This window comes from Macrotis lagotis, chromosome 1 (genome assembly GCF_037893015.1).
Source record: "Macrotis lagotis isolate mMagLag1 chromosome 1, bilby.v1.9.chrom.fasta, whole genome shotgun sequence".
Lineage (NCBI taxonomy): Eukaryota > Metazoa > Chordata > Mammalia > Peramelemorphia > Peramelidae > Macrotis > Macrotis lagotis.
Window position 1 is genome coordinate 449,285,007 of NC_133658.1, and position 20,408 is coordinate 449,305,414.

At 33.4% G+C, this 20,408-nt stretch overlaps 1 protein-coding gene across 1 annotated transcript in view; it reads right to left on the reverse strand.

The window, feature by feature from the left end:
• Nucleotides 1–20,408, reverse strand: part of MAP4K5 (mitogen-activated protein kinase kinase kinase kinase 5) — a 142,550-nt gene that overhangs the window by 64,269 nt on the left and 57,873 nt on the right. Inside the window, exons 6-10 of the mRNA XM_074213443.1 lie at nucleotides 11,463–11,518; nucleotides 7,752–7,799; nucleotides 7,625–7,667; nucleotides 6,696–6,768; nucleotides 4,542–4,673 (exon numbers count right to left, since the gene is read on the reverse strand). Of these exons, the coding sequence (XP_074069544.1) occupies nucleotides 4,542–4,673; nucleotides 6,696–6,768; nucleotides 7,625–7,667; nucleotides 7,752–7,799; nucleotides 11,463–11,518 (352 nt within the window). The remainder of the gene's footprint in view (nucleotides 1–4,541; nucleotides 4,674–6,695; nucleotides 6,769–7,624; nucleotides 7,668–7,751; nucleotides 7,800–11,462; nucleotides 11,519–20,408) is intronic.

The following is a 20,408-nucleotide window of genomic DNA, read 5'->3' on the forward strand; positions in this document are numbered from 1 at the left end:
ACAGGTTAAGACAGAGCCTCTTCTCTGCTGCACACTAGCAGGCTCAGGACCTCAGTTTGGCTGTGCAAACTTCTATATATGTTGAATTGATGAACTAGAACTGAATGAGATACATCTGCTAGAAAGCACCCATTATGCTACTAATACTATTTCAGGGGTTCCCTGGGATATTGTTTTGTCCAGAGTTTGCTGCTCGGGTGTTCTCATCGTCCCCTTCCAAGCTCTGGGTTTTAGAACCCAGTGTTCTAAAACACTCTATCCTCCTGCTTCTGCTGTTTGCTGTCATCATGCTATGCTCCTGAATAGCAATTTTTTTCCAAATTGCACTGGACTGGAAAAAAGAATAACACATTATAACCTTTTTCTAGGCTTTCTCAACCAGAATGTGATGTAGGTCATTTTTTAGGTTGTTGTAGAGGTGGTGTATTGGAAGTCAGTATGACTCTACTGTACAATGAATGCTTTTTTTTAAAACTACTACAAATATTTTCAAGCTTATTCAATGTATTGATCAGTTATGTTAGTTTTTTCTTCTTTAAAAAGATACTATTTGTTTGTATAAGGGATGGTTCTATTATGTAAGGGGAAAGAGAACAAATACTGGGGGGAAATGAAGGAAAGCTCCACACTTCACAAATTTAACAAAAAAAAAAATTTAAATTTAGTCTTTGTCCCAAGTCTTCTTTTTTTTTGGACTAGCCTAAAATCACCTAGAAAAACCAGCCTCCACTTCTCATTTTTCAATCTTGTTTATTATATTTAGCCTTTTTATTAAATTTGAATTTGAATACTGCCTAATACACAGAATACAAACTCTACAATCAAACAATTTAATAAGTATACTACAAATTAAGAAAATAATTTCAACCTAGTCTGGCTTGGCTATGTTCCCATCTGTACTTTTTTCTGCTCTATGTATTTTATTTTGTTAAGGACAGAAATGCTTATGATATGGCGAGTCTCAATTTCCTATTTCTAAAGTTTTGATTTTAAAAAGTGTTAGTCTCTTGAAAGACAATGCTGATAATGAAACCAGACTAACTTTCTTGTTCACATTCCACCTACATAAAATACTCTTTGTGTTCATCTCAGGCTTGGTGGGATATAAATTCTGTGAATAGATTCCCCCAAGGCTGGGGATGGTCTGGGTATAGAAATAGACTCTCTAACCCATGATATAAAAATCACCCTAAGCCCCTAATTGTAATATTATTTCTCTCATTAACTGTTAAGCAATCAGGGTTGATTCTCAACCTCAGAAACATCTATCCCTCAAAGAATACACCATCCCTTCTAAATGATGGTCTTCCATCTAAAGAGATGGCCAAATGACCAACCTTTTATTAAGAAATGTGCTAACTTTATCAATAAAATGATTAAATTACCCTGAAACTATGTCCTTCAAAACTTTTTAATTGCCACACTAATTTAAATGTGTTTCTTGTTTTCTCAAATTTTTTAGCAACAACTTCCCCAAGGGGACATGCATTCCCTTAAGGTCTATTATTTCTTATAGTTATTAAGTATGGCCAAGAGAAGCAAATCTATATAAGCTATATCTAAAAATTTAAGTTTGATTCAATTTGAATCAATTCATAGCTCTATCAATAGTTCACCAGTGTGTGTAACCTTCAAAGTCCAAATCATCATTGCTAATCTGATGAGTATAAGGCAGAACTTCAGATTTACTTTAATTTGCATTTTGCTTACTATTAGGGATGTGGGGTATTATAATGGTAGTTATATCTTTCATTTTTTCTAAAGAAAATTATTTTTCTTCCTTTTTTACCATACACTTATTGCTGAATAATTCCAATTTTCATATTTGTATCAATTCCATACACACACACACACACACATCATCTTGAATTTTAAGCTTTTATTCGCAAAATCTGCCACAATTCTTTCCCCTAACTTAAGCATTTTCCTGCAAAGCTTAATGTAACTGATTTTGTTTGTACATATAATCTTTAAATTTTATTTATATTTATTTTATTTTAAGGTTTTTGTAAGGCAAATGGGGTTAAGTGACTTGCCCAAGGCCACACAGCTAGGTAATTATTAAGTATCTGAGACCGGATTTGAACCCAGGGACTCCTGACTCCAGGGCCGGTGCTTTATCCACTGTGCCACCTAGCTGCACCCCCCCCAAAATTTTATTTAATTAAAACTGTCTACTTGCTGTGATATTCTACATCAGATCAACTTGCTATCAAGGGGAAGGATAAGAGAAGAGAGGAAGGAAGAAAAATGTGGAATTCAAAATCTTACCTAACAATTAATGTTGAAAACTATCTTTGAACAAAGTTAAAAATAAATTTATATAAATTTTTAAAAAGAATAATATAGGGGAGGCCCTGGAATCAGGAGTACCTGGGTTAAAATCCGGTCTCAGACACTTAATAATTACCTAGCTGTGTGGCCTTGGGCAAGCCACTTAACCCCATCTGCCTTGCAAAAACCTTAAAAAAAAGTTATAGTTACAATATAAATTCTTCTTATGGTTTTACTCATTTCACTCTTTATTCTGTTCATATTTCATACATTTCATATGAGATTTCTCTAGATACATCCCTTTTGGTCCAATAAACATTCCATTGCATCCAAAATTTGTTAAGTTATCCACAATGATGGCCTTTTAAATTTCCACCTCTTTTACCAATAAAAATATTTTTGCATATATGAACCATTTCCTTTTCATTTGATTCTTTGGAGTATATGCCTCATAATGGTATTAAAGGATCAAAAGATTTTTTAAAGCCTTATATTAAAAATAAGCATAACTGGAGGAAAAAAATTCAGTCATGTAAAAACTGTTTCTGATTTTCGTTCTGTGTGTGTGTGTGTGTGTGTGTGTGTGTGTGTGTATTCCATTCTATCGGTTTATTGCCTTTTTATTTAGTTTCAAATTTCCTTCCAGAATGGGCTGGACCAATTCTCACAGTTCCACCTACACTACAGTAGTGTTTATTTTGCCATAATGCCTCCAACAATTGCCATTTTCCTTTTTATAAAGTCTGCCAATATGATTGAGTATGAGTTGAACTTCAGAGTGCTTTTAATTTGAAAGTCTTTCATTACTAGGAATTCAAATTATCTTTTGAGATCTGTTAATAGATTGGATTTCTTCCTTTAAGAAACATCAGTTCATACCCTTTGACAAAAATGAATAGTAAATGATTTGTTTATATATATATAAATCAAACAACTGTTTCCCTACTAAGAAAGAATACTGCCTAGTTTCAGGTTGATTTGGAGGAATTCATTCTCAATTCTCTGGGTGGGTATTCTCCATCTTCCCCAATCCTCCATACTTCTCTTTAACATACAACTATCCTTCCAATTATCCAGGTATATTATCCAAGTGACATATTTTGACTCCTTAATCTTACTTACTCGATCAATATATCCATTCAGCTACCAAATATTACCTTTTCTATCTCCACAAAATATCTTACATTTATTGACCTCTCTCAGTCATCAACTCTTTCCTGAATTAATTTAACAGAATCCTAACGAATCTCACTTCACAAAATCTCTCCACTATTATAAAAGAATCCTAACCAATCTCACTTCATAAAAATCTTTCCACTTTCTAATCCAGCTTTGATATATCCAGGAAGTGCTTTTCTAAATTATAATTCTGGTAATGTCACTTTCCCACTCAATGAACATCATCAGTGGCTCCTTATTACCTCGAAGATCAAATGTAAACATTTTGGCATTTAAAACCCTTCACAATCAGATCCAATCTAACTTTCTAGTCTTCCCTTCCCACATTCCACAATAAAGTCATAATGAACTTCTATGATTTTTCATACAAAACATTGCAACTCCTGTCTCCCTGCCATTGCAATGACTGTCCACCAAGGTTAGACTGTACTTCCTGATCACTTATCTCTATTCCTAGTTTTCTTCAACTTTTAACTCAAATTTAAAACTCAGGCTCTTAATCTTTTTCATATTCCCAGAGTGGCAAACCCCATAGATTCCTCCCCTCAGAATAACATTTTAAATGAACAAACACATAGGATTACTAAAGAAATAATAGTTATAAAAATGTTTTATGAAATCAAATTCATGGATTCCAAGTTATGAATCTTTGGGAAGACCACTAGCAAACTAATCAATAATAAATGATCACTCAAAGAAAAATAGCCTAAGGTTTAAAAAACCAACATGCCAGATAATCAGTTTTGGAAGATCTGAAAACTGGTGATCAATTCTTTTCTATTTCTAAAGAGACAGACAAAAGAAGGAACAATGGATTCAATTTCCAAAAGAGAGTTAAAAAATTAATGAAAACTTTCTTGTTATATAATCATCAAACTGAATATTTTCCATCTTTATTTGTTTGGAGTGTTGCAGATTTAAGCCTATCAGAAAACAGCTTAAACTAAATTATTTCAAAAAAAATTTTTTAATTTTATTATCCTGTGATATAGATGAAAGTAAATCTTAAAATGTTCCAGTTATTATCATTTCCAAAGATTTACATAACATCATTATCCCCAAGAATGCATTAACATTAATAATAATACCTCATTGGATGAAGATCAAACATAGGTGGTTGAAGTTCTCCAAGTTCAATTGCTGTTATTCCTACTGCCCAAATATCACAAAGTTGGTTGTATCCACCATTCTTTTCCACTGCTGCAACTTCTGGAGCCATCCTGCAACATATTTGTTTATATATGTATAAGTCTGTATGTAATTCAATATAATATCAAAATATAATATAATTCAATATAATTCAATATAATATAATATAATATAATATAATATCAAAAGAAAATTTCCATTTTTAAAAACTAAAAACTGAAATCTGTAATCTTTTAAAATAATGTTCCCAAACTAAGGTAAAAGGACAAATAGTTGCAACATTTACAGCAAACTAAACTGTCCCTTTACCTTTCTGGATTTTTTACCTCCTACATTCCCCTCTTAAACTTAAATATCTACAAAGCTATAAATGAGTTCTTAATTACAGTGTCACTATTCACTGAGGTGAACTGTGAGGTCCACCCATGGAGTTCTATGGTTTGGTGCTATAACTTCTTTAACTTCTCTTTACTTACTCTTTGACAGTATTACTGATTTTTAGTGCTTACTCAACTCATTATTCTTCTCGTGTCTTATAAACTGGTAGTTCCCACTTTCTGAATGGAACATAACTATGTTGGCACAAACATCAACAAAATAATCAACAATGAACATTTACTGAATACCTAGGCCTTTGAAGCCCGGTATTAGATACTGGGGAAGCAAATGATATAAGAAATGATAGCTAGTCTCCTGAAATGTAGCTTATACTAGGGGCGGCTAGGTGGCGCAGTAGATAGAGCACTGGCCCTGGAGTCAGGAGTACCTGAGTTCAAATCCGGTCCCAGACACTTAATAATTACTTAGCTGTGTGACCTTGGGCAAGCCACTTAACGCCATTTGCCTTGCAAAAACCTAAAAAAAAGATTAGCTTATACTAGTTGGAAACAAAGACACAAACATGTACAGAAAAATACCAACAATAGAGTATATAATACCAAATAAAAGAATTAGAAGTCTAAGGAAATGAAAGGAATATTGGGATAACTAAAGAAAGCCCACTAATAAGATGATAAAATTTTAAAGGGTACAGAGCACTTAATTACTTGACTCATAAAAAAAAGCATTACAAACAGTGTGGATACGTGTATGAGAAAGTACTCAAAGTGTTAGATAAAAAATGTATTTTATTGGCTGAAAGATATACTTTACACATAGATAAATAATGTAAGAGAAGTTTGGAAAAGTAGTATGGCAGCACTGTGCATAGGCAAGAATGGCAGAATAACGATTTGGGAATTAATTTGTTTGCAATGGGGTAATATATTTATATATGGAAGATTATTAACCTGGAAGCATTATAAAGGATGGGGGCTGGGGGCAGAAAAACTATTAGAATACTACTTTAAATAGTACAGTCATGAGATAAGGGCCTGTACAGAAATGGTGTAGCAGTGGGAATGAAAGGGCAGAATGAAAAGACAATAGCTCTTATACATATGCTCTCCGTGGTACTTTTAACAGAACTCAGGAATCATTACCAGTTCAATGTATGGAAGAAAAGGTCTCTGAAAAACAATTTCCAATTGTATATATCTTATCTATGATGAAATATATCGCATGAGGAAACCAGAGATAATCTAAGTATTCAAACAATGTCAAATGATTTTTTTTCCCTTCTAGATCAGGTATTCTTTTATAAAATTTTTTTTAAAATTTATTTCTTTAAGGCAATGGGGTTAAGTGACTTGCCCAAGGTCACACAGCTAGGTAATTATTAAATGTCTGAGTCTGGATTTGAACTCAGGCACTCCTGACTCCAGGGCCAGTGCTCTATCCACTGCGCCACTTAGCTGCCCAAGATTAGGTATTCTTAACTTTTTTTTTTTGCATATCATGGACTTCTTTTGCAGCCTGGAAAAGTCTATGGACCTGTTCCAAGAACAATTTTTAAAATAGGTAAATAAAATACATGGAATTACAAAAGAAACCAATTATAATGAAATATAGTTAAGAAAATTCATGGACCCTAGTTAAGAATTATACCATTAAACTTTTATGAAATTATAATTATATTCAATTGTATACAATTAAGTTAGTCCTAACCCTTAACCAATGATGAAACATCAAAATCATTTAAGACCATTTCTTACCAATAAGGGGTTCCAATGAAAGATTTCCTCTTTGCAATGGTAGCTGTTATTTTTGCAGCCACACCAAAGTCAGCTAGAAAAACAAAATGAATCAAAAAACCAAACCATCATATTTTAAAGAGATTTGGGAGTTTTAGTCATCTTAGCAGAAAAAATAATTATTTCCTATAACACAATATAAATATAAAATCATATAGTGTACCAAAGAGACATGCAAATAAATCAGAGACTGGATATAGAATTAGAGCAGCTATCTAAAAACCACATTTATCTAAAGTTTTACCTTCTATACACAAGGGTTTAAAATAAGAAATTTCCCAACCATTTTTTTCTTTCAGAATTTATTTTTTTAAATCCCGGGGGAAGCTGGACCTCAATCTCTACACCCTCCCACAGTCTATCTCTGTTTCTGTCTGTCTCTCTGTTTCTGTCTCTTTCTCTTTGCCTATCTCTCTCCTCTCTCTCTCAGTCTCTTTCCCTCTGTGTCTCTCCCTGGGACTCTGTCTCCATTTCTGTCTCTGTCTCTTTCTGTGTGTGTCTGTGCATGTGCGTGTGTCTAGGTTTCTCTATCTCTATCTCTCTCTCTTCTCCCAGCCCCACCCCTCCCCCAGTCTGGAAGAACAATTTCTACTCATGGAGTCCAATTCCACTGCTGAATCATATCAATGTTGTTTTTTAACCTACTCTGGTTATAATTTGGGTGAGTTTTTCCCTCTTTAGAAATCTTGCTGATCTTTTGTTCCCAAGGGCTGCCCAGAATGGTACTAAACTAATTAGTTTTAACCTGATCGCTGTACAAGATTTTTGAATCCAAACAATCCAACAGCCTCAGATTCCCTAGTAGACATATACTAGGTTTTTTTAGCTACTCACACAATTCCAATTAACTTTTAAAATCTATAATAAATTAGGATCTTGAAATAACATACCTAATTTAATATCACCATGATCTGTCAACAAAATATTTGCACCCTAAAGTAAAAATAAAAACATCACGGAATTAGGAATATGTATTTTTATATTTTTCTACTGATAAGCAATTTAAATTGAACTTACCTTGATATCTCTATGCATTTTCCCCTTAGTATGCAAATAAGCAAGACCCTAAAAGTGACAACAAAATAAATATATATTAATAAAACCAAAAATATTTCATTAAATCATCAGTTTAATAAAAGTTGGGAAATTTTGGGGGGTGGGGATGGGGGAGAATAGGAGAAAGTTTCTTAACAATTAGCTCTAAGGGCTACTATTACTAAAGCTAATAAAAATAAGATTTGTAAGAAGTAAAATTGAGTATTATATATTATACCATATAAATATTTCCTTTTATTGATCACTACTAACTACCTTTTTTTTTTAAGGGTTTTCCAAGGCAAATGAGGTTAAGTGGCTTGCCCAAGGCCACACAGAGCTAGGTGTGTCTGAGACCAGATCTGGACCCAGGTACTCCTGACAAATTGCTAACTACTTTTCAGAGATTTCCAGTATGTCTCCTTGGGTGAAATTCACAAATTTTTATTAAATTATCTTCTCCATATTCAGAAAGATACATCGTAGGTCTTGCTGGTCCTTTCAGTAAATTCTTGTCCCAACTTCCCACCACAAACTCATAAAACACAAAATTTTCCCAACCATCTTTGACTAAGAACAATGATTAAATATATCCTGTCAAAATTAATACATAATTTTTAGTATCAGTTATCAATTTAAAATGACTTTAAAAAATGAATGAACTGGATCTTCTCTTTTCAGGTCTAAAATTCCATGATTTTTATTCTTCACATAACCTCATTATATTAGTGTGAAAGTTGATTATTCAAAGGTATAAACAGGAGAGAAGTCTCTCTCATGCCCCAGGTATGGGCTAATGTAAGCATAAAGGCAGAATAAAGGGTAATTTATTCTCTCCCTAGTCATCAGCTGCTTGAGGGGAAGAGGCACTCAAATTTTGGGGGGTTTGGGTTTTTTTCTTGCAAGGCAATGGGGTTAAGTGATTTGCCCAAGATCACACAGCTAGGTAATTATTAAGTGACTGAGGCTCGATTTGAACTCAGGTACTCCTGACTCCAGGACCAGTGCTCTATCCACTGTGCCACCTAGCTGCCCCTAAACACTCTATTATTATCAAGCTGCAATGGACTACCTATTCTTTGGTAGGCATAAATAAGTCTTCCCCTATCTAGTAGTTGAAGATAAAAATATTTAAGACTATTAAATAATTGATGGAGGATAAAAGGAGAAAGAGATTACAGGAATTTCAAGACTATTAAAATTACTCTTTTTAAGTTGTTTTTTCTGTAGTATTCAACTCCAGTTCATTCAGCCACAGCTAGGCTCCAAGTAATAAAATAAGAAACTAAAGGATTTAAATACAATATAAGAAATTTGTATGTAAATTTAAAACATCATAGACCTAGAAGTTGTTTAGTTTAAATACTGAGTCAATTCAATTGATCCAATGGATTAACTAGTTTAGAGAGGTTAAGTGACTTGCTTGGAAGAAATGTAATTTGAAACCTGGTCTGACTTCTAATTCAATGCTAATTTTGTACCAGGCTGCATCCCCAAACATCAAAGTTTATTCCTTTATACACTCTACATAAGCCTTGAAAACTGTAAAGAAAAATAAACCGCGATTTGAAAAATAAATCTTAAAACTATTTAGAGACAAAAGAATTGAAAAGCAACTGGAATTCTTTATAATCTGCATCCTAAATTTAGGTAAAATGAATACTCCTCATCCCCAGTATTTAGGTTAAGGGTTCAAAATTTAACTTTAGACAATTAAACTATGTTTAATTTGGAGGGTGGTTACAAATCCAGCTTTAGACACTTAGACACTTTAGATACTAGCTGTGTGGCTTTGGGCAAGCCACTTAACCCCATTTGCCTTTCAAAAACCTAAAAAAAAAGATAGATCTTCATTTTTCAGACGAGAGGTTTAAGAAAGAATCAGCGACATGTTCGTGATTATGAACCTCCTCAATGAAAGCAATCTAGTTCTCTTGACACCTAGAGGTTTTTCCTACCACTTAGAGCCATAAACAGTTTTGGGAATAATAGGAAAACAATTTGTTCACTGTTCTGAGTTCTATATATCTGATGTAAGGAAAGTGATAGGGATTAGAGCTGCAAAGAAACTTCTATCACTGCAAGTCAACATGAAAACTGTTAGGGTTAAGAGAAATCCACTAATTTATACATGGAGATTTCTGTTGGATTGCCATGTTCTTTTAGTTTTAAAATGGGATGTTGTCTATGTTTTATTGTATTTTTATTTATTTTGCCAAGTATTTCACAATTACAGGTTTGGCTGCACTTGAGAGTGTTTGGGGGGGGGGGAGCAGCTAGGTGGCCTAGAGGCTAGAGCACCAATCCTGGAGTCCGGAGGACCTGAGTTCAATTCTAGCCTCAGACACTTAATATTTACTCATCTTGAGCAAGTCACTTAACTCCATAGCCTTGCATTACAAAGACAGAGAGAGAGAGAGACAGACAGACAGACAGACAGACAGACAGACAGACAGACACAGACTGAAAGTGTGTTGCAGGTCTCCTCCAACCCCTTAAGAAGCTGGTCCTACCCAGTGCTCTTCTATACCACTGAGAAATTAAGGAACTTGCCAAGGGTTACACAGCCAATAAGGGTCAGAAGCAGGACATGACCTGAGGTCTTCTTGGTATTGAAGGTATCCTTCTATCTACTACGGCATGTTAAATACATGTAGGTATTGCTATTCTCTATGTAGAAAATAAAAACTATAAAAACAACTGACTGTGAATGAGTTCCTGCTCAGTAAATATATCAACAACCCAAAAGTCCCACAAATGGCATCAGGTGAACATTGTTTTTCTTTCTAAACAAGCTACTAGAAAACAAAGACATTATTTGGCCTCTTAAAGTACCATGCAGCTCTAGATCTCTGATTCTACCTACTGACAAATACAAAAATCAACAATTTCCTCAACTGTAAATATACCAAGCAATAATTGTAATTAATTTGTTAAAAAATTTAAATTTGAAGTGATAAAGCCATTATTTGCTACTCTCAACCCCAGGTTTTCTGGTAAGCTGTTATGTATGAATAGTACTCCTAATGATAAAATTTCTGGGTTTGTTTGTGGGGTGGAGGGAGGCCTGGCTTAACAAGTTTTCCTGGGTCAAGCAAACTGTGACTTTTTGAACATGGCTAGTAATATGTACATTAATTCATAAAAATCTTAGCCACCAAATTCTTCACATTTTTCTCTCAGATATCAAATCATCTCAGTTTTCCCCATGCTCTGAAAGAGGGACACAAGTATCTCTTGGTAGCCCCACCCCCAAACACTAATAAGGTAGTTTCCATAAACTGGGACAATGGAACAAAGAATTTGAAGTGTTGGGGAGTGGTAATTCACAGTCAGGATTGAAGACAGAATCAGTGATCTTTCCAAGTATCACCTCTCTTCCTTGAATTCCCAGTTCAAACCATTCAAGACCCATAAATCAGAGAACACTCAAGTATAAATGTCATTTTACCCATACCACCCCATAATCACCATTTAGCAATTCAGTATATGTTAACTCTTGTCTATTCAGTAGCCTAACAGAGAGAATATAACCAGGTTCTCAGAATAAGGTAATAATCTTGAAGTAATAATTTAACTTGCCTTTGGGCAGGGCCATAATTATATTCTAATAATAATTTTACTATACAGTTTCACGTGAAATTATCTTTCCATCTATATATATATTATATATATATATATATGTATATATACCTGTAATGTTTCTCTGCAAACATAAGCTATTTGTAATTCTGACAACGGTCCAGTAACTAGAAAAACAAAAAGATCACATCTTAACACATCTAACATAACATATAAATACAACAATTTAGAGTGTTATAATTTTCTAACCCCAAAAACCCTATTATTTCAAATTGAGGTAATTTAAAATTATATGTGCAAGTGAAACAAGCAAAATAATGTAAACATAGCACAATTACTTCAATAAAAGTAAATGTGACAAACACAAAACTGAACTTGATGTGGGGAATCAATTTGCATATTATATCAGACAGTTAATGTGTATGGTTGGTTTTATTAAAGTACTTTTTTTGTCACTTTTTAAAAAATGTTTTTAAAAGAGATTGCTTTGGGAGGACATATTTGGAAATGAAGGGAATATAAAAAACAAAAAGCATCAATAAAAATAACATTTACATTTTAAAATGTATATAACACAAATTTACTATCTTTATGCCAATGGATTCCTTAACAATTTTAATCTGAGACTGCAAAAACCATAAGCAAAACAAGGGATTTACAAAGGAAGCAATAAACATTAATTCCTGTCCTATGAAATGTATATTCTAATGAAATAGACAGGAAAAACAAAAGTATTTGTATATATAAACATTTCATATAATCACATACACAAGAATTTTACAGTATGAGAGTAACTTAAATGTTCAAAAAGGTCACATTTTCCCTAATGTGATTTGTACTCTATAATTTTAGTATGGTTCTCTCCTAGTTCCTCAAAAACGAACCAATCTTTAGAATTGCTATTGGGCAAACCTTAAAGTCATAGAAAAAAGTATGAAGCATAAGTATAAAATATAAAGGAAGGTGGTGAAGTCCCATAAAGTACTGAAGTTTCTACCTGCTCCAGGAGTATGTGCGTGTGTGTGTGGGGGGGGGGGGGGGGGGGTAGATGGCCACATTTATATTCCACTTTGTTACATCCTTAAATCTCATTTCTAATCTGAAAAGATAAGAACCTATTATAATACTGACTATTAAGCATATTAAAAAGTATTGGCATTGTAAAATTCAAAACCTTACAAAAATGAAAGGTAGAAATTACTATTGTATATAGTTGGAAAACAAAATATTTATATAAAAAAATAAAAAGTATTGGCAAAACCTGGCTAAAGCAGGGTTACTTTTTCAGAGTCAGAGTACAGCAGTTTCCAGTTTTTCTAAGATCTCCATAATTGGAAAAACTCAGGGAAAATAGCATTATGAGAAAAATCCTGATGAAATTCTGAGGACAGAGAACTTTTCTTCTGCAAAGCAAAGATTAATAATAGAGCTTTTCAACTGGTTTGAATACTAGACAAGCTAAGTACCCACAAGTTTAAAGTTCCCAGAGAACTCAGATTCTAACTCAAGCTTCAATGTGTGTGTATGGGGGGGGGGGGGGGGGGGGAAGGAAAGAATAAGGAATATAAGGCCATCAGGTCAGGTAGGAAAGAAATTAGAACTTATTCCTAGAACAATCTGCCAAACTCATGATGGTAGGCTGAGAAATTCTCAAGCAAGACAAGAAGATGGCATGGGACTATAAAAAAGATGGGGAAGAAATGAAAGAGAACAGGTAGAAAGGAATAAAGAAGAGCCAAGAGCAGAGCTTGGCAAAGGTCCAAAATAATCATAATGGTTTTTGTGGCAGGAAAGAAGCAGATACAAAATTGCACAGTTGATTGCGGAATGACTTAAAACACACACACACACACACACCCAAAACCCAATATTCAACCATGATGGTAATGGAATATTATTGTGCAATAAGAAATAATGAATATGATTCAGGAAAACATCATAATATTTATAAAAGATACAAAGCAATACCAAGAGAACAAAATTATTACAACAATGAAAATAAGAAAAGCACTAAAGCACTAAAAAGAAATTAAAAGAAATTCTTATCTCAGCAAATAACTGATAAGAACACTTAAAAACAAACAATGAAAATGAAAATAAAAAAGAAATTGAAGTAGGTTTCTCCATTCAATCTTGCAGTGAACTACTAAGATACTAGAACAAAAGATAGGAATTGAGGAAGGATGGAGACTAGTATCAACCATCCCATCCAGACCAACTGAGTTCATAGCATCTACTTTAGAAGGGACAAGACCAAACAAAACCTATCTGACCAAACAAGCATGCCAAAGAGGACCAACCCATGCAAAAAATATTAAAGCAAGGAGAGAGGCTGAAAATATTAGTAAAAAGAAGGAAATATGGAATGGTTTGATCACAAGGACTGTAAGAATGGCTGAAAGAAATGAAAACAAGAAGGAAAAAAGTAAATGAAAGATAAATGAGAGTTCAGAAGGAAAAATACTGAAATAATAAAGTTTTAAAAATGTAGAAAATTTTACAACCAAAAAGAACTATATAGTACATAATGAGACAACAATAAATGTTTGTACAAAATGAAGAGACTGAAAATACATATCAAAAACCAACTGACCTAGGAAATATGATGAGGAAACATAATTTAAAAATCATAAGACATAGGCGGCTAGGTAGCTCAGTGGATAGAGCACCGGCCCTGGAGTCAGGAGTGCCTGAGTTCAAATCTGGTCTCAGACACTTAAAAATTACCTAGCTGTGGGCCTTGGGCAAGCCACTTAACCACAATGCCTTGCAAAAACTTTAAAAAAAAAAGAATCATAAGATACATTGAAAACCATGACCAAAACCAACACAAGATACCATATTTCAAGAAATTTTTTTTAAAATAAGAAACAAAAAGCCTTGATTATAATAGCTAGCATATAAAGAAAGTTTTAAGATTTCAAGTCTTAAAATGGTTTTAAATTAGATACACAAAAAAGCAAAGGAGATGGGCTATTATGATCTCCATCTAACAGATGAGGAAATGGGAACTAAGCAAGATTAAGTAATTTTATCAGGGAAATATAACTACTTAAGTGAATGAGGTAGAATTTGACCTCATGTCTTCCTGACTCTAATTTCAGCTTTTTTACCTGCTGGACCACTTGACTGAAAAATCTATTATAAACTAAAGGCTAAGGATAGAGATGGAACCTGGAATTTCATTAGTAAGGGGAATTTCTAGTTAAGACATGTTTAATACACATTGGTACCTTCTTTGAAATTTATAATTTTAGACAATCATCTAAAATTTAAACAGTTGCCAAAAGCCGAACAGTCAAGTAACTGTAATACTCTCCAGTATAAGTGAACTTTATTAAAATGTATATGGGGGAGTATTTAACAAAAAAATATAATAAAACATAGCTAATATTACATTTTAAAACTAAGTTAAGGGGGTGTCTAGGTGGCACAGTGGATAGAGCACTGGCCCTGCAGTCAGGAGTACCTGGGTTCAAATCCGGTCTCAGACACTTAATAATTACCTAGCTGTGTGGCCTTGGGCAAGCCACTTAACCCCATTTGCCTTACAAAAAACTTAAAACAAACAAACAAACAACAAAAAAAAACCAAACCTAAATTAATAAATGGCCTGCAGAGAACCTTGCTAGGTATGGTTTGATGCCCCCCACCCCCCCATTTCTATTTAAGCTTGACAGTACCAGTTTCAAAGTATTGAGAGGTTAAAAGACTTGCTAAGGGCGGGGGGGGGGGGGGGGGGGGGGCGGCAAAGTCAGTATGAGCAAGAAATGAGAAACTTGAACCCAGATCTTCTTGGCCTTCGAGGTGGCTCTCCCCCCCCAAACTATGTTAATTCAAATGTTACCTAGAGTCAAAGAGCGAAGTGAAAAAAGACAGAATCCATTGATTAATCTCAAGAAAAAAATATCAAAATGTCATGGCCAATTATCTAGAGTCCCCATAAGAGTTCCCATAAGAGATCAAGAACCAAGAAACAATGGTTAGTATGACACAAGACTAGGTAGCAATTAATATATGAGAGAAATCTTGAAATAAAATGTTTCAACTAGCAGAACATAAAACTTCCAAGAATTTCTGATGAAAAGATAAGAGATAGTAAAATTTTGAAATGCAAACAGAGGAGTCAAGACAAACTTAGAAAGGTAAACTTGAGCAACTAGAAGAAACTATATTATAATATAATTACACTCTAATACATCTTCAAGGGTCACAGAGAGAATTAAATAAGACAAATATAGGGTCTGGATTTTTTCTTTTAGGTTTTTGCAAGGCAAAAGGGGTTACAAAGTGGCTTGCCCAAGGCCACACAGCTAGGTAATTTTTTTTTTTAGGTTTTTGCAAGGCAAATGGGGTTAAGTGGCTTGCCCAAGGCCACACAGCTAGGTAATTATTAGGTGCCTGAGACCGGATTTGAACCCAGGTAACTCCTGACTCCAAGGCCGGTACTTTATCCACTGCCACCCAGCCGCCCCTAAACAGCTAGGTAATTATTAAAGGTCTGAGATGGAATTTGAAGCCAGGCACTCCTGACTCCAGGGCCCGGGTTATGTTTTAAGAGAGGGAAAAAAAAGAAGAGGAAAAAGAAATAAACTATGAAAGAAAGGTAAAGAGCTTAACTATGTATGTCTCAGATGGAGTGTGAGAGAAGTATACAAAACATGGAAGAAACGATGGAAGGAATAGGCATCTCATGACCAATCTCCTATGAGAAGAGGGCTGAAAACACACACACACACACACACACACACACACACACACAAACAGATACATTAAATTCAAAAGGCATACAGGCCGGACCAGGGGAAGAGGACAAGGAATTATAAAATGAAAAGTACAGGTAGGAAGGGCATAATTAAAAGTAATAAATTTATAAAAGATGAATAAAATAAGAAAAGGTATAAGGAGATCAGGATCTGGGTTTGATGTGAAAAGAGAGTATAAGAGTTATATAGGAGAGAAATATACTATAAAAATAAAAGAATATGAATGGGTAAGCTCATTGGTAAAAAAAGAGAATAGCAAAAAGAATTATGTTATTTACAATAAACAGTTGAAACAAAGATTCAGTTAAAATGAGAACCTAAAAATGTTATTTTAGGTAAAATAAAAAAAAACATAAGTAGCAATCATGATTTCAGATAAGGCAACAGTCAAAAGAGAGATAGTTAAAAATAATTACCAGAAAAATATCATTATGCTTAAAGGAACCATATATAGTGAAATAATATACTTAATATACAGTTACCAAATGACATAATATCTATATACTTAATAAGTGGGAAAAATGGATGACAAAATTATAAAAGTTAACCATGTCTCTTTTATAGCTAAACAAATCTTAAAAGAAATGAATAGAATTTTAGAAAAATTAGATATCTTCGATGATAACTGAAAGTAACATGTTATTTCTCAGTTATGCGTGTACTTTTACAAAAAAAAATGACCATGTGACTGGGCATAAAAACCTCATGCAGAAAAGTAGAAAAGTTAAACACATTCTATACTGACTATAACACAAAAACAAACAAACAGTAAATAAAAGGTCTTTGAAGAAAGGAGTCAAACCTAAATAGAGACTATATAACTTAAACCTAAAGAACCAATAGGTCAAAGAACAAAAGAAAGAAACTATAAATAATTTCAGTAAATATGAAAAATGAGAAAAATGAGACACGTCAAGATACTTGGGATACAAACTGATAGTTAAAAGCTGCCTTGACCTTGACTGCACAGCTGAAGCTAATCAGGATACCCAGACCATAAACATTCCAGGAAGTCTCCACAGCTGTGTTCTTTATCTGGTTGGCAATTACTTACACATAGCTACTTTCAAACAGTGGTCTTCTAATAAGTATTTCAGTGACTATTTTCATATAAAATAGTCTATATCTCCTTTACTAGGAGAAAGAAACAGTTTTTTCTGGCTCCTCACAATGCATACAGTAAAAGATATACTTCAAATAGACCTTATATAAAAATCAAAGTGGATAAAGGACCAGACCTAGAGTCAGGTGGACCTTAGTTCAAATGCAACCTCAGAAACTTTAACTAGCAGTGTGATCCTGGGCTAATCATTTAACCTTGTGTCACATTGAGGGCCATCTCCAGTTGTCCTGATTCATATCTGGCCACTAGACCCTGATGGCTCTGGAGGAGAAAGTAAGGCTGGTAACCCCCTCAACTCAAATCCAAATCACTTGCTTGTCATGGCCTCATCACCCTGATATCATTGTCTTTGAGAAAGAAAGTCAGACAACATATGTGATACCTAACAGTTCTTCATTATTCATCCCAGACCTGTGAAATTTCCACGATAAGTCTATAGCAAAAAATTAAAAATATTAAAAAGCACAGGGAGAAAAGAAGGATCATTCCTTAAAATTTTAATAGTAATACTCAAACCAAAAGCTAGCATTATCTTGAATGGAGAAAAACCAGAGATCTTTCCAATAATATTAGGGGATAAAGTCATGAAAACTATTGTTATCACTCTTATTTGACACAGATGATATAAAGATGTTGGCTATAGAAATATGACAAAAAGAAATTGAGAACACAAGCAAAGCATTTGTCTTTTAAAAGACAAAATGGTTTACTCAGATATTCACAGATATTAAAATAAAATTAATTAAATTAACTTCAGCAACTGTAGGATAAACTAAACTCATAAAACAAGAGATAAGTTGAAAATAATTACATGAAAATTCAAGAATGTACAAAGGGAGATACCAGCTATCATTAATGTACTACACATTTTTAAAATAACATACTCAACAAACTTAAGATTTACTGCTCATAGTATGGGCGTGCTACTATAATAATTGACATTTTTGGTTTTTTTTAAAAAGGAATGAAGTTAAATGACTTGCCCAAGGTCACACAGCTAGTAAATGTTGAGTTTCTGAGGTTGGTTTTGAACTCTGTTCCTTCTGACTCCAGGGCTGGTGCTCTATGCATTGTGTCATCTAACTGACCCATAAATATGACATTTTAAAGAAATTTTGGAGATAAACTAATTGCTCATGTTACAGCCATGTCAATGTAATAAATATGAAAATGTTGTTTTTGTTGTTCAGTTGTGTTTGAATCCTCATGACTCTATTTAGAAATTTTCTCCTTATCTTCCACCTCATTTTACATGAGGAAACTGAGGCAGAGTTAAGTGATTTGCCCAGGGTCACACAGAGTCCGAGATCATATTTGAATTACTGAGAATTCCTGATTCCAGAGTCAGCACACTATATACTGTGCCATGTAGCTGCCCAAAACATTATAATACTACTGAAATAATGATTCAGGGTCATACCGAACGTTCAAAGGGTCAATAACTTTATAAATTGAGAAATAACAATAACAACATTAATCTGAAGGAACAAAAAGGCAATAAATATTGAGGGAAGTCATGAGGAAAAAAATTGAGAAGGGGCTAGATATATCAAATCTCAAACTATTCTACAAGGTAGTAATCATCAAAACTATTTGGTATAGCTAATAAAAAGAAAAGTTGATCAATGAAATAAGATCAAGTACAAAAATTCAGAGTAATGAAATTTAGTGTCCCAGTGTTCAATTACTCAAATAATGAGTAAATGGAAACTGATTGGGAAAGCTGGAAAAGTTTTATAGAAATTAAATTTAGAACAATTTTATCATTCCATTTACTAAAATCAGTTGCAAAGGTACACATGACATAGATAAAGTCATATAATAAATAAATTAAAGGAGCAGGAGAAAGAATAAACTTATATAATTAGGGACAGAAGAAATCTTAACCAAAAATACTGATGGCAATGATTAACAAAGAAAATGTGAGTAATTTTGATTACATAAAATTGAAAAGTTTTGTCATGAGCAAAACTTAATAAAAACTAAAATTAACAAAAATCTTTGCATAAAATTTCTATGATAATGGTCTAATAGTCAAAAATATTCAGTGTGTCCCCCCCAAAAAGTCATTGTTTAGGTTTAATCTATTAAAGTTAAAAGTACTCTGAAGTTTTTGGGATACCTAGCTTAGAGAACTGATTCAAATATATAAGACATTACCCAACAACTAAGTCATAAAAACAGCTAAATTTTTGAGCAGACAGCTTTCAAAATAAAAAAATTCAAACAAGTAAGGAAAATTGCCAATTCACCAATATTGAGAGAATAATTAATTTAAACAACTCTTAAGCGTCACCCCCACACCCATTAAATTAGTAAAGACTGCAAAAATGAATAATGAAAATCACTGAAGATACAAGTCAGTTAAACTAATTAACTATTGGTAGAAATAAGAAGTATTCCAGTCTTCTGAAAACCATTTTGTAACTGTACTTAAAAGTCACTAAACTGTGTATACTTTTTAAACTCATCAATACCACTATTAGGCCTTTACTCCCAAAAAAGCATATAAAAGGGAAAAGATTCAATGAATGTAGAGTTTGTATTAATTTTAAGATCTAAGCAGAGATCATTTGAAGAGAGTTTGATGAACTAGAATTCTGGGATGTCTGAAGAAATGTTCAAGAGATTGTCACTCCCAAGGATGAGTGAAAGTCTTGTGGAAAGAAGACTATGAACCAATCACTGAAGTATTTGATAAAGGAGGAAGAGTGTAACTGGAAGGACAAAGAGATGGTAGCAACAAGGTTCCAGACAGGGTGATCTTTGAAAGTTCACTGGAGAAAGTATTAGATGAAGTATTCTGAAAAATACAAATGACTGACTACAAGAATATGAGAAAAATGTGAGAAGTTTTACAATGAATGATGCAAATGAAAAGAAGGCACAGCATCCAGTATCTAAAAGTTATCTTAGGAGAAGAAAAAAGCTCAGAAGTCTCTCATAAGCACCTTAAATGTATTTAGAACAGCCACCAAGGGGTAAAAAAATTTCTGGTACTTTAAGTGAAAAGTCAACAATGGTTTCTTAAATTCCTTTCTTTTTTTAGGAAAAGACGCAATCAATTTTTAATGGATCTCATCTCATCAGGGTTCCATGAAATTCAATCACTGGATAAATGTCTCAATGACATGCTAGTCAATGTTTAACAACTGTCTAGTTGAAAAA